We start from the raw sequence: 14,134 nt of genomic DNA, 5'->3' as shown, positions 1-14,134 counted from the left end.
TCTTGTCTTTTCGAGAATCACTCTGGAAATGCTGCTGTCATGTTCAGAGCCACTGTGTTATGTTTGGTACGTGACGGTTGAGTGGCACCTGTGTGAAGATGCCAGGTCTTGATGTTCCAAGTGTGTGGATATTTGCATTTGAACAGACCAAGCTTCAAAATGGGGGCAGCAGTTAATTCCTAGGACTCAAAATCCAAATCTGGGGCCACAGACAAGTCAGGGTGCAGCTGTTCTAAGATAGCTCTGCTTCTGGTTGGTTGTCAAGTTCAGACAGCAAGACAGAGTGTAACTGCTTTTTTGTTTTCTTCAGAAAGTTCAACACTGATGCCTGAAAATACTGGATAATTTAGATTTATTATTTACAGCCCTGTAAAATCCTAGGGTTTTTTTACTGTCTCCTAGAAAATTTTGGATGGTGACTTTTTTGGATGTGTGTAACTTCACACTTACCTTTGTTTTCTACTGTGGATAATTTTGACAAGGTCCTTGCCTAAGGAAGGTAAGTGTGAGCGTAAGGGTATGGGATCTCAGGTACATTTTGCCAGGAAAACTATTTATCAAAATGGCAATGTATACATAAGCCATTTAATAAATACATTGTTAAATATATTAACACCAAATATAAACTTCTTTGCCCCTCCTCAGACGGACAGGAGGGAGAAAATGCAATGACAGTCCTTGTAGTAACTCCTTAAATTACGACAGCAATGTATTGTTACAAGAGTACTGTTCACCTTTTGGTTTATATAGGCTAATAATTTTCCTGTTTCATCCCCTTTGGGAATGCTGGTTCCTGCTCAATGCTCAAGTCAATTAAAAGTTTGAATAAAAACTCTAAAGGGAATTTTGAGTTATGAGAAAGAGAGAAAAAAATGAAACCTACTTCTGAGATTATCCCTTTTCTACCCCATTACCTCCAAAGGGGAAAAGATTTACCAAGTAAGATAATATGTAAATATATTATAAATAAACCTGCTGAAAGGGCTGGTCTTGGTTTAGAACAGGAAAGGGGCTGTGGAGAGACCTGAATATTGAGAAGTCTCTCCAATCTCTCTGATGCCAGTGCACTTTTCCTCTCTAAGGATTAATGGCAATGTGACTATTCTGAGGCACAGAATTCTCCCTGCCTTCCCCTCCCACCTCCTGATTCCTTACTGAAAACAGAGCAAAGATCTTGATCTCCCTCTAATTTTTTTAATGGTATCTTGATGGTGGGTTTTTTTTTTGTTTCCCTGAATTCCAGAAGATTTGGATAGGCATTACTCCTTGAAGGTTGCAAATCTAAATAAAGGTTTATTGAAACAAGCAAAATGAAGCAGAGGTAATTTATATTTCTCAGATGCGTTGTCTAATTTGTAGTTTGCAGGATTGATACTTATCAAGAATAGTAAATCATTGTGCTCAGGAGGGGAAGTTTGGCACAGCAGACAATAAGCATTATTATGTTAAAGCTTTCCAGATGCTTCCAGTTTGAATTTTTATCTTAATGTTGAATTTAAAATTCATGGGCAAATTTTGTTCAGCTGTTTCTCGCTTATATGGAATTCATTGCTGCAGCTCAAGAGAACAGCTCTTACTCAGCTGAATGTGTGTTGCTTTTCCTTCTGATCAACCTGGGACATGTGCATGGAGAATTTTTAGATCTTAAAGAGGAAACAATAATCTAAAATACAGGGATAAGGAATGTGACCTTTTCATCAGTGTTCTGTTGTAGGTTTACCAGATCTTGAGGGCAGGCATTCCTTACTACAGCTCTGAACAGAGCCCACCATAATGATGAGTTCAGTTCTTTGTGCAAAAGCATCATCAGTAAAAACGCGGTTCTTTTGTGTGTCTTTACAGGATCTGTGTGTTCCTGGGTTTGAAATCACAGGCAGCTTTAGCACAAAAAGGTGGTCTCCTCACATGTCCCTATTAAAGCATAGAGTGGAGCAGAATGTTGGCTTTTTCTGCCACAGAGAGGTCAAGCACTCTTTGCACCTTTATTTCTCGGCATGTAGCTTATGATGCTTAGTTCAGTGAAAGCTTCTGCTGCCTTCTCTTCCCTTTTTTGTTCATCTTTCCTCTTGTCTCTTTTATAAGGTGTCTACCACTGGTGCTAGGTGGAAGAGCAACTCAAGGTTGAGAGCTTGCATTTAGTAACAAAAAGCATCTTTAGCTTATAGGACTTTGTTTCCTTAAACAGGTGCTGTGCTGTTGGATTTCCCAGTCCTGGGGCCATGCACCATTTGGGAATGTGCAGTTCTTGCCTCAGGTACAAGTGGATTGGACTCTGGCTTGGTCCAGGAGGTGCAGGGTGACATCAGAGAATATCCTGATCTGGCTGGGACCCCTAAGGATCACAGAGTCCAACTCCTGGCCCTGCACAGGACCCCAAGAGTCACACCCTGTGCTAAGAGCACCATCAAGATGCTTTTTGAGCTCTGCCAGGCTAGTGCTGAGAAGAACCTTTTTCTAATATCCAGCCTACACCTTCCCTGACACTTCAGATCATTCCCTCGGCTGTTGTCACCATCACCACAGAGAGATCAGTGTCTGTCCCTCCTCTTCCCCTCAGGAGGATGTTGTGACTGCAGCAAGCCTTCCTCTTATCCAGCTGAAGAGACCAAGCCCTCCTCATACAGCTTCTCCTCAAGGCCCTTCCCCATGGACACTCTCTAAATGGCTTTATAACCTCTGATAGTGCGGTGGCCAGAGCTGCTCCAGGACTGGAGGTAAGGCTGTCCCAACCCAGAGCAGAGCTGGACAATCCTCTGGCTGTCCAAGCTGTCCCTGATGTCCCCAGGACAATCCCCTAGCTGCCCCTGATGTCCCAGGACAGGGATGTCGCCCCTGGCTCCTGGGGCTCGGGCTCCCCATCCCCGGTCCATGGACCAGTACCCACACGTCCTTTTCCATGCTGCTGCTCTCCAGCATCTCCCTAGAGCTCAGCACGACATCAGGGCGGGCTAGAAGGGAAGGACACACTCAGGTATAAACTCTCCGTATGTTTAACACACACAATCTATACATTTAAACCCGCCTCCCAGCCGCTTTGCTCCCCCCCCCCCCGGCCCTTTCTCCGAGCGGAACCTCGGTGCCGGCCGCTCTTTCCGGCGGGCGCTCGGCGCTGCACCAGGCGCGGCCATGGCGGGTCCGGGGCTGAGCGAGCGGGAGCGGGCGGGGTGCCGGGACCTGCTGGAGCTCCTGCACACCGAGGAGCTGCTGGCGCTCACCGACACCGTCACCAACCGCCTGGTGCACCCGGAGAGCCGCCAAGGTGCGCGGGCAGCGCCGGCACCGCCGGCCCGAGGCATTCCGAGCTGGGCCGGGCCCTGCATTCGCATCCCTGGGCCCGGCGCCTGCGGCTGCCCCGGGGGCTCGGGGTCGCTGCTGGGAGCCTTCTCCTGCCCGGCCCAGCAGCTCCGGGGGGTGGCTGCTCGGAGCTTGGGGGTGTTCAGGCCGAGGAGATGGCGGTGGTGACGGGCGCGTGGCCAACCTTCAGCTCCTCGAGCGTCTCTGTCCTGTCAGACCCCTGCAGTGAGCTGCGAGCACGGCTGTGCCCTTAGTGCTTAAAAGTATTGAAAGCTCCTTAAAAGTATTGAAACAGTCTCTCGCTGTTGGCGTCAGTCACATTTGCTTTCAGGTTTTGAAAGGGTAAAATACGAATCTCCACTGAACTTTTTTTGCAGGATGCTTCCAGTTGTGACTGTCCTCCATCACTTTGTTGAGATTTGTTTCATAAGAATTAATTTTTTGTGTCAGTTACCTGAGGGCACTGGGTTTGTTGCCCAGTGCTCAGGTATATTTATGTATACGTGCAGTCATATATATGTATATATGTATGTATATACACATATGCCTGATAAATATGTATATATATATGTGCTCCTACTCGGCCTTGAGTGTATTTCATGTGACGTAACTAAAACCTGTAAGATTTGCCCAACACATTTCTTTAAAAGGTCTTTTGCCTGTAGGTTTTGGGTTTTTTTCCTTACCTTTTCCCCCTATTTTTGCAGTGGTTGTAGGTTACATGAAAAGATTTTTGTGTTTTACTTTAGCTGTTTCTTTCTGGTTAGATTTAGGGTTTTTATAGGTCCCTTGTTAAGTGTTAGCCTCAGTTCAGGTGGGAACTGTCTGCTACAACTGCTTTAAAAGAGAATTTAAGTTTGTCATATTTTCTCATTCTGCTACAGAGCCTTGTAGCTGAATTTTGCTTATTGTTGCCATTCAATGCATTGTTGTTGTGCTAGGATGCATATTCTTATGAACATGAGAGTTGTAATCACATTAGTGTGGAAATAAAACAGATTTAGTTCCATTTCCAGCAGGCTTCAGGAAGGAGGTGGAACCTCACTTTCTCAAACTACTGTGCATTGCTGAAACACTTCACTGGAATTCCTGTCCAAGAAGCATATTTGCAAGCCTTTGGGTGATGTATTCTGTGTCTGATATGATGAGGCCAGATTTCAGTTGGCAAACTTTTGCTCTCTTCATGTCCTGCCACTTTGACTTGTACTGTGTTTGGAGCTCAGGAGTGTAAGAAATGGCTTAGGTTTGGGGTTTTATTGTGAAAGAAGATAACTCTAACTTCAATTTCTTTCTTTGCAGAGGCTATTCATGCTATTCTGGTGTACAGCCAAAACGTGGAGGAACTTCTGAGGCGCCGGAAAGTCTACAGAGAAATCATCTTCAAGTATTTGGCGGCGCAGGGAATCTCGGTGCCTCCCTCCTCAGAGAAACATGTCCTGATCGAGCGTGTGAGGCAGCTCTGGAGCGGGCAGCTCACGGCTCGAGCCCCGGAGCCAGGGCACAGGAAACCTCCTGCGCAGGTGAGTGCTGCTGCTGCTGCTGGAAATCCTCCAGCTGCTCAGCCCTGCCTCCACAGGATGAGCGATGCACATGTGGCTCTGCAACTGTAGGAAGGTCCCAAACCTTTTTAACTCTTGGTTGGTTTGGTTTTAGTTGGGTTTGGTTTGGTTGGTTTTTAAATGACAACATCTGAAGGTGTCTGCTCTGTTTTTCACAGTATTTGAACTCTAACCTGCGGGGTCTTCTCCATGCTTTGAGTTTTTAGATTGTCCTATAGGCTAAAATTAGAAGATATTCACAAATAGTTTTGTGGGTTCAGGGACAACTGAAAACAGTAGTACAAAAATCCTGCAGAGGCCCATCTGATTTTACTGAATTTATATATTGATTAAATGTGCAGTTCCAGCAGTGACAGGTCAGTGCCATTTGTTTTCCCTTTTTTCCAAACAACTGAACTCATCATTATGGTGGGCTCTGTTCAGAGCTGTAGTAAGGAATGCCTGCCCTCAAGATCTGGTAAACCCACAACAGAGCACTGGTAGGAACAGAGGAGACATTCCTTATCCCTGTATTTTAGATGACTCTTTCCTCTTTGAGATGTAAAAAATGTCCATGCAGATGTCCCTTGATCAGAAGGAAAAGCAACACACATTCAGCTGAGTAAGAGCTGTTCTCTTGAGCTGCAACAATGAATTCTATATAAGCCAGAAACAGCTGAACAAAATTTGCTCGTGTATTTGTAACACTTAATACAGTAAAAGGAAATGTGTTTTGGTAATAATAGGTTATTTTGAAGTTTAAGTCTTTGCTATTTAGCAAATCCTCATGGTGTAATGAACTTGGAGGTTCATTTATGGTTCTGATTGGCCCCCTTGCTGTAGTTCAGAGCCCTCATGGGCAGCAGCCTCACCTCCTGGGCTGTGAGACCTCTGTCCCTGTTGAGAACCTCTTGCACTGAGCTTTCACTCAGGGATTAACTGATGACAGTTAGCATTTAGCTGAGAAATGTTTTCAAAACAATTTTCTGTGTGCATAATTCGAGAAAATAGAAAGGTTTCTCTTAACAAAATTCTGTGGTTAATGGTACATAAATAAAATACTTAAAACACATTCATAAATTTAAAAGAAAGTCAGTTGATTTATTTATCATATACATCTTTCTTTGCATTTGTTTTCTCTGAATTCTCATCCCTTCTTTCTTCACCACTTTGAAGAAATGGGAAACCTGAACCTATGTAACAGAACTGGAAATGATTTCACCTTGTAGTGAAGCAAATACAGCATTTCTATACAGAATTCTCCAGACTTTTCACACTTAATTACTTAGTGTTTATAACACAATTTAATACTTAGCAGACTTTGGTGTTAGCAAACTTGATATTTGATTTACTTCTGGAAAAAGTCTTGCTGTCAAGTCATAAATACTGTGAAGTTCTACAAAGTAACCGTACATTTAATTCCAAAAAATGTTACTTTACATCCTTCCCCTGCCCTTTTTCAGTAGAACCGTGACTTTCCTCTTTGTAAGGAGCCCAAGACAGTGAAGCACTTTCTAGGTGTAATTCAAAGAACCTGTCCTGGTTCTCTGTATTAGATAATCAAGTTAGTAAAAAGAAATGAGATTTTACTGTGGTATTTCTCTTCAGGTACTCTGGCTCAGAACACTTAAAAGTTTAATATAAGTGTGTGCATGATTTGATGTTTTTCTAAGTGACAATCTTGCTGAACAGTTCTAAGAAAAAAATTTGCTTGACTGCAGAGTTATGGAAATGGACAGAAGTCACCACAAGATGACATTGTTGGCCTAGGAGGAGAATTCTGCCAGTGGTACTTTGAACTCCTGAACTCTCAGCACCCTTTGGGAGTAAAATCTGAAGCAACATGGGGACCACAGCATTTCTGGGAGGATGCCAAACTGAAGTTCTGTTACAACACTTTGGAAAAAAACGTGGAAGAGTATGTGGGTGCAGACATGGTGAGCCTGCGCCTGCTGTCCTTGGTTAAAGAAGAATGTCTCCTCTTCAACCCAAATTTGCATTCCAGTGGCCTGAAATGTGCCATGTCCCCTCATGGATTGGTGCTGGTGGCAGTGGCTGGCACAGTTCACAGAGACAACACTTGTTTGGGTGTCTTTGAGCAGATCTTTGGGCTCATCAGCTGCCCCATGAGGAATAACACCTGGAAAATAAAAGTGGTGAACCTTAAAATAGTAGGGCAGAACGCTCTGGAGCCTGGGATGCAAATGGAACAACCTTCCATAAAATATGAGTCAAACCAACTGAGAGAGTTCTATGATGGGCATGAACTGACTGTGTTTGAACCTCAGAAATTCTGAGCATTTTGTCACAGCTGAGGGGAGGGGCTGGGTTGTTGCTGCCATGCAGTTTCTCTTCTCTGAGTAAGATTTGCTGAGTGGCAGGCTGAGATACAGGGTATTAACACAAGTGATGCTTGTGGGCACTTTCCAAGAGCTAACAAATATTTTTATGGGTATTCCTTCAGGTTTTTCACTGTCATTAGAGTGGAGTTTGGTTATTCATGGTTGCATTTAAATATGGATTGGCAGCCATGTGTAATGAGGGGTTCACAAACTGCACATTCTCTTCAGGACACCATTTGAAACTCTCACCTGAGCTGTAGCAGGAAGTCATTGCATCTGGTTTTGGAAATTTGGGAGGGCTAAGTGTTTAAATGGACATCTGAGTCCCAGGAAAACCAATAGAAAACTCAAAACAAAACACTGTGAATGGAGGCAGCTGCTGTGGATGTTCTAAATGTGTTTTAATGGGACAGTGCAGGGAACTTGGCATTGTTGAAATCTTTTTTTTTTTAGCTTCTTTGCATTGATTGCTTCCTGTCCTTTTACCTTATGGTTCCAGTTTTGTCTTGAACACACACAAATTTTTCTGTCTGTGTCCCCAAGCAGGCAGACTTGAGATGGGTGCCCATTTCTAGCGCTGACTGTCCTGGATCAAGAACTTGATTTCAAAACTTGCAGCAACACTGTATGAACCAAATGCTCTGATAGTTATTTTGTATGTAATTACAACAGAGTTTTTAATATAATAGTTGTGATTTTTGTATGTTTTCTCGAGATCAGTATTTTGTTTACTCTGAGCTGTTTTATTACAGGTACTGAAAGTCCATTTGTTACCACTGGGTGGTTACAGTGATAGGTCACACTAAGAAAAGTACCCAATTACTACTTAATAATAGGAAATTATTGAAATTATTGCCACTGTAAAACTTGATTTTTTTTTTAACTGCATTTATTTATAGGGGATTAGAGGTGAAGTGAGGTGAAAACTTGTTTTTCTGCATCCTGTTTGATTGTTTGGGAGTTTTGTTTTAATTTTCTGGCTTCACTGTTTAAAGTTCTGAAAGCGTAAGCATTCCCCATAACTTAGCAGAACCAGAAGAACTGTTCCCAGGTGTGTGGTGGTGAAGTATGGCTGGGTGAGAGGAAACAAGGAGGTTCAGGTATGCACAGAACTGATCTTTGTGAACAGTCTGAATCTTGCTTTCTCCTTAAAGTAATTTCTTTTCTAAGCAAAAGTTCAAATACTGTGTTGGGATGTTCTTAATAAACAACTGAGTTGTGGCTTCTAATTTTTCTATTGTTTAGAATAAATATCCTTACTTAGAGTTCCAAATTCAATTTTCAAATCATCAACACAGACAGAATGTTTTAAGAGTAGAAGAACATTTGTGGCAAAGGTTTTAGCTTAACCTTGACTTTAAGGGAAAAGTTAGGACTTGTTTAAATGGAGATGAACAAGTTTCAAAAAGCTGAAATTTTTACAGGAGTGATTTCATCCCTCTTTTTAGATGCTGCTGTTCAGAGCTGAAGGAATTGTTGATTTACCATTGGAAGCACTGGACATTTAGTTGTATTTAGGAGATTGAAAACGTGAAGTAAAATTTCTTCAAAACTGTTGTCATCCATTTTTCCTCTGTTTCTTACCACAACAAATATTTTCAATAACAGTTTCTTATGTCTATCACTACCACTGAAGCTGCAATGCTAAATTTGTGCTTTCTAGATCTCTCTCTGGTAAATAATTTGATAAAAAGCAAAATTCTGATTTGCAGCAAAGCACATGGAACTTTCTGAACGTTAAGCAGTGGAAATTGTGTCCCTCTGTGCTTCCTTTGGATGCTTCCCATGAAATGAAGGTTTTAAGTGTATTCCTGAATTTGTAAAAGGTGTCTAATAATCTTTATCTATTTAGACTTTATAATTTTTTATTCTGCTGGTTTTTTCCCTGTTATAATTGTCTTTATTATGACAGGAAATCTTTTATGTTCCCTTGTCACAAGATGCTTCTTGCTTGCTGTTTTCTTGCAATTCATTATCTGTCTCAGTAGCTTGTTTTTTCCCCTAAGAGTTGGATAAGGGTAAACTCTGCACGGTGATAAAATTCTGTAAAAGGAGAAATACAGGCTTCCAGTAAAGATATCAACAACCATAGCATTTTGCTTTTAGTTCTTGCAGTGTACTGCAGCTTTCAAAGCACTTTGAAGATATACTGCAGCTTAAAAGTTTCTTTTCTTTTCTAAGGGCACAAAGTAGAAATCCAAAGTTAAATGTGGGTGTAAGTGCAGGAGTGATGAGTGCTGTGACCATCCCTGCTGCCTGCAGGAAATCCAGAGGCTTGCTGGAGTCTCAGCAGGGGAGAGGAGTGGCCTCTGGGTGACATCTGGTGGCAGATTCATCACTTGCTCGGAGCTGCAGTCCCGAGGAAACTGTGCAGAACAGGCTGCTTTATCCCACTCCTTGCTGGCATCAAAATGCCTTGAAATTACCAGGTTCCCCTTTGCCTTGGATCTAAAGGAAAGCTTGAAGGGAATCCCTCAGCAGAATGAAAACTAAGAAACCTCTTATATTTCTGGGATAAACTTAAAGAAATGACAAAAATACAACATTTATTGGGCTTGTTGCCAGTAGTAGTTGCCCTCAGAGAAACTTTTTAGAGACCTAGATTAGAACAAAGCAGAGATTTTTGTGAAAGTGGTGTTTGTGCAGAGAGGCATCTGCTGGAAGGAGCAGGGGATGTGTAATTCCTGCACAACCACCTCTTCTCTGCCCTCTGAGAGCATAAATTGCCAGGGAGATAACATCATGTTGTACATGCTGCCATAAATTACTTGTTTTATAACCAGTAAAAGCCTGAGCTGCTCATCTCAATGAGGTTTGGGTGCCTTGCCAGCATTTTCCCACTTAAGACTATTGAAAGGAAATGGTGATTTTTAATAACTTGACTGTGATTTTTAATAACTTGACTGTGATTAAATGAAACAAGCTCATCTTTGATATCTGAGCTTTCTTCCTCCTCAGCTGTTGAAGTCCGTTGTTCCAAATAATGAACAGAAGCAGCTTTCAGGTAAGGAATAAATGAATAATTTGGGGATCTTCCACCAGGAGAGGTGGCAGCCCCTCCTTTGCTGTAAGAATTGTGGGATTGAGTAAAACTTGTAGGTGCCACATCCACACCTTGTTGGACACTTCCAGGGCTGGCGATTCCATCACTTCCCTGAGCAGCCTGTTCCAAAGCCTGACCACCCTTGCAGTGAGGAAATTCTTCATAATATCTAGTCTAAGTCTGCCCTGGGACAACTTGAGAGCATTTCCTCTCTTCCTGTCTTGTTCCCTGGGAAAAGAGAACCTCACTACACCCTCCTTTAAGGTAGCTGTAGAGTGATTATGTCCCCCTGAGCCTTCTTCTGGCTAAACAACCCTAGCTCTCTCAGCTGGTCCACATCAGACTTGTGCCCCAGACCCTTCCCCAGCTCTGTTCCCTTCTCTGGACACACCTCAGCCCCTCAATGTCTTCCTTCTTTTTCAGGAGCCTCTGGAAAATCCCTGCAGGTGTTCTCTGAAAGCAGCCTGTGTAACTCCAAGTGTGCTGTTTGAATACCATGTTATAATTCCAAAATAACAAACCAAATGTTTTCATTTTTCCTCTTGGCAAATTGCAGAACCTCCCAAGCACAAGGAACAACATGTTCTTGGGTTCTGTCTTGACAAGCTCTCACAGCCCTTACTGAAAAGGCTCTTTTAGATACCCCTGGTTGTCACTGGGACATTTGGGTTGTATGGGTGAGTGTTGCACTCTGCTGTCCTAGTGTGAGCCCTTTACAGTGCCCTGAGTGCTTCTGCTGCAGGAAGCATTTCAGTGCCAGTCAGGAGGCTGCTTTTGAGGAAAATACTGTGTTTCCTGCCACACCCACAATCCCTGTCATCTGATTCACATTTCAGAGCATTCACCCTGAAGTTCCCTTGGGACAAAATGGACCAGGGAGCTCCTGCAGCCCGGTGGCCAGGGTACCCTGCTCTCTGTGAGGCACTCAGGCTGCAGGACCACCCTGGAGCTGGCTGGCAGCAAACCCCCAACACACGGAGAGATCCTGTGCTGGCAGAATCTCAGCAACAGCTGTTTCATGCTCCTGTTGCACAGCACTGTTTGCTAATGTAAACACAGCTTAAGGGTGATGAAAATGGTAATATGGCCTCCTTAGGATGAAATTAAATTAGTTTTCATCCTAATGCTTTCTTAAAATGTGTGTATATATATGTACATACATATTTTTAACAAGTCTTTTCACTCGCTTTCTAGCATTTCTCTTGCAGGATTTGTATTTCAAATGGAGTAGTTGTCAGCTCCTCTTTAACAGCAATAAGCATAAGACATCATGTCAGTACTTGTTCATCTATTCCTTTTTCTCAGTTCATTAGTGTTATTTATTGCCTGGCTGGATTTTGAGCATTAATGAATTCTCCTCAAAGTTTGCATTTTTTATTGAAATAAATTGATCCGTTTAATATCTCTCCAGTAATTATGTGTTTGGATATATTTGCACAGTGCCCCAGCTCTAACAAGATTAGTGGCAGGAAAATCCCATTCTGCAGATTAGTGTGATTTATTGAGTTGAACTTTAGGATTTTCCTCTGGTGCTTCATTATGAAGGTTTATTACAGAAAAACACTTTGTCTTCAATTACTTGCTGGCTGATGTGCATCTGAAAGGCTCAGATGAGCAGTCTTTTTTTTTTCTCTGAAATTAGAAACATCATCTTATGAGACACAAACTCTTTAAATGCTCCCATTAGAAATACATCTCATGACAGTAAAAGTATCTCAGTATTTTCAGTTTATGATTCAATTTTCCATTCTGTCACATCTTTGTCATTGTGACAGTGACCAAACCATGAGCTCCCAGCAATGTCTCCTGCATCTTCCAGGGGATTTCCAGCCCCTTGCAGCTGCCCCTCTCTCGAAACATGGCTGGGCTGGGGTGCTCTGGGTTCCCCTGGCTGCCTGCAGACTCATTTCTACATTAAAATTTGTGTTGGTGACAGAAACTGTGAAACATCTGAGTGCTAACCATGGCACAGATGACTTTGCAGCTACTGTAATAATCATAAAAGTCTCCTTCCAGCTGTCTCCAGCAGCTGCTTTCCCCAGATATAACAGGCAAGGACTGCTGGAAGGCAGAAGGACATCACACAATTTACTTTGAGCTCAGTGAGGGGTTAAGAGCAAGGATAAAGGCTTTCTGAGCAAAAGAAGGGCAAATTCTTCCCCAGGTGAGCTGAATTTCAGTGCTGGTCAGTCTTCCATGTTATAGTCCCAGACTGGGATTTTGTTGTGGATCTGCCAGGTTTTGTGGGAGCTCAGGAGGGCTGATTTGTCACTGCCAAGGCAGCTCCTGCTTCAGCCCAGCATGCCACCCCTTTACAGCTGGCTGGGGAGCATGAGCAGTGTCAGTGGTGACAATAAAGCCACTAGATCATAAAATGAACATGTTAAGAACATTCTAATTCAAACACTGTTAATTGTTTTTGCATATAGGGGAAAACCACCCACGAGAAATTTTGTGCTGTGGGTGCAAACTCTGTGTTTGCCCTAAAGCTTTTACATATGGAACAGAGGGCTTGGATTCCAACCTAAAATGTTGGATGCTTACAGGCTATAGCTGACAAACTTTGGCAGCAGGCTGACACTGCTAAGCATGATGGATAGGATTTTTTTAAACCCTGCTATGGAAAAGATCTGGCTGTGGGCTCCCTAGGGAGAGGCTGGTGTGTGGATGAGCCCTTCCAGTGGTCCTGTGACACAAGGAGCCAACTCTGCAGCCCTTTGGAAAAGACCACCCACCCTGTCCTCCTCAGGACCTGGGAAGAGGTAAAAGTGTCTGCTTATCCTAAAATGTGTTCCTGGGGCTTGGGACTCTACATGTGGGAAGCTGCTGAGCACAAGTGTCCCACCTCTTGCTTGCATGAGATCAGCTGTGATTTCTCATGTCTTGGGAGCCATAAGAATTCTATAACTGTAATTTTAATCAGTAATTATGCCATGTTTCAATTGCCTGGAGTTACCTGGGATAGTTCCTTGTGTCTAATTCACTTGGAGTGCCCTAAATCTGGACTTTTCATCAGAAGGTATGTGTTCTACCTCCCTGTGTGCTTCCCCTGGCCTCCTGCATGCTGGGCAGGGCTGGAGAGGATCAGAGGCTTTGTATTTCCATATCTGCTCACAGTAACTAGAGCGTTACAAATTAGGGAATGGGCTTAAAATTAGCTTTACTTCTTTTATCTTTTAGTTGTCACCCTTTTCACTTTGAAATTCTGAGCTCCTCACTTCACTTCCAGATTCCTTCTGCTTTCAGTGTCCCCACAAGATAATAACACATGTTGGAAAATCCTTGACATTTTCAGTGTGCCAAAGGAAAATGATGATGCTGCTGGAAGGTTGTTCCCCTTGTCCCAGTCCCGGTGATTGTTTAAACAAAAGTTTAAACAAAAAAGTTTAATCAAAACACCTTAAATGTCTATTTCTTACCTGGGAAATCCTGGATCTAATGTCTATAGGTAGGCTTTTTGTAGTATTCCAGTTTTTAAACAGAAGTAAAATTGAGCCAGAAAAGTATGGCTACAGATCCTAGGTCAAAAGTGAAGGGCTGCTGGACTGGGTTTCTGTTTGTAACTACTTTTTTTTGATGTGGTTTGATCTCTGCAGGTAAAAGTTGTCTGATGAATTGTGTGCTCCTGAATGGTATTCAGGATGTTTTAATTTCAAATTTTGCATTCTTTGAATGTGTATGTGGTCTGTGTGCTTTTCTATGTCTTTTCTGTCTTCTTGTCTCTTTTCCTCTTGTAATTCCCGTTTCTTGGAGCATTTTGAGTAACTTAACATCAAATGGGCTTAAAGTTTGCTAAAAGTTGAATGGGCCAAGTTAATGCTCTGAGAAGTGGTTTATGTAGACTGGATGTTGTGGTAAACCCTTTGTCAAACTCCCTTGGTTTTTCTAAAGTGCCAGTAAAGTTGTTTTGACCTCTT

The 14,134-nt window shown here is 42.7% G+C and overlaps 1 protein-coding gene across 1 annotated transcript; it reads left to right on the top strand.

Annotated features, from left to right (window-relative positions):
• Positions 1–3,110: 3,110 nt before the first annotated feature.
• On the top strand, positions 3,111–10,115 carry C2H3orf38 (chromosome 2 C3orf38 homolog). Its single transcript, XM_036392535.2, has 3 exons — positions 3,111–3,259; positions 4,594–4,814; positions 6,554–10,115. The coding sequence occupies exons 1-3, from the start codon at positions 3,127–3,129 to the stop codon at positions 7,127–7,129; spliced, it is 930 nt and encodes a 309-aa protein (XP_036248428.1). The 5' UTR covers positions 3,111–3,126; the 3' UTR covers positions 7,130–10,115.
• Positions 10,116–14,134: the final 4,019 nt, after the last annotated feature.

The sequence above is a fragment of the Molothrus ater genome, chromosome 2 (genome assembly GCF_012460135.2).
Source record: "Molothrus ater isolate BHLD 08-10-18 breed brown headed cowbird chromosome 2, BPBGC_Mater_1.1, whole genome shotgun sequence".
NCBI lineage: Eukaryota > Metazoa > Chordata > Aves > Passeriformes > Icteridae > Molothrus > Molothrus ater.
This window is presented reverse-complemented; position numbering and strand designations above follow the sequence as displayed.

What these genes read in the sequence shown, in the direction of transcription:
- C2H3orf38 (XM_036392535.2), top strand. Translation starts at nt 3,127, where the DNA reads ATGGCGGGTCCGGGGCTGAGCGAGCGGGAGCGGGCGGGGTGCCGGGAC. An exon ending in GCACCCGGAGAGCCGCCAAG is followed by an intron (nt 3,260 to 4,593) that starts GTGCGCGGGCAG and finishes CTTTCTTTGCAG; the next exon opens with AGGCTATTCATGCTATTCTG. An exon ending in ACAGGAAACCTCCTGCGCAG is followed by an intron (nt 4,815 to 6,553) that starts GTGAGTGCTGCT and finishes GCTTGACTGCAG; the next exon opens with AGTTATGGAAATGGACAGAA.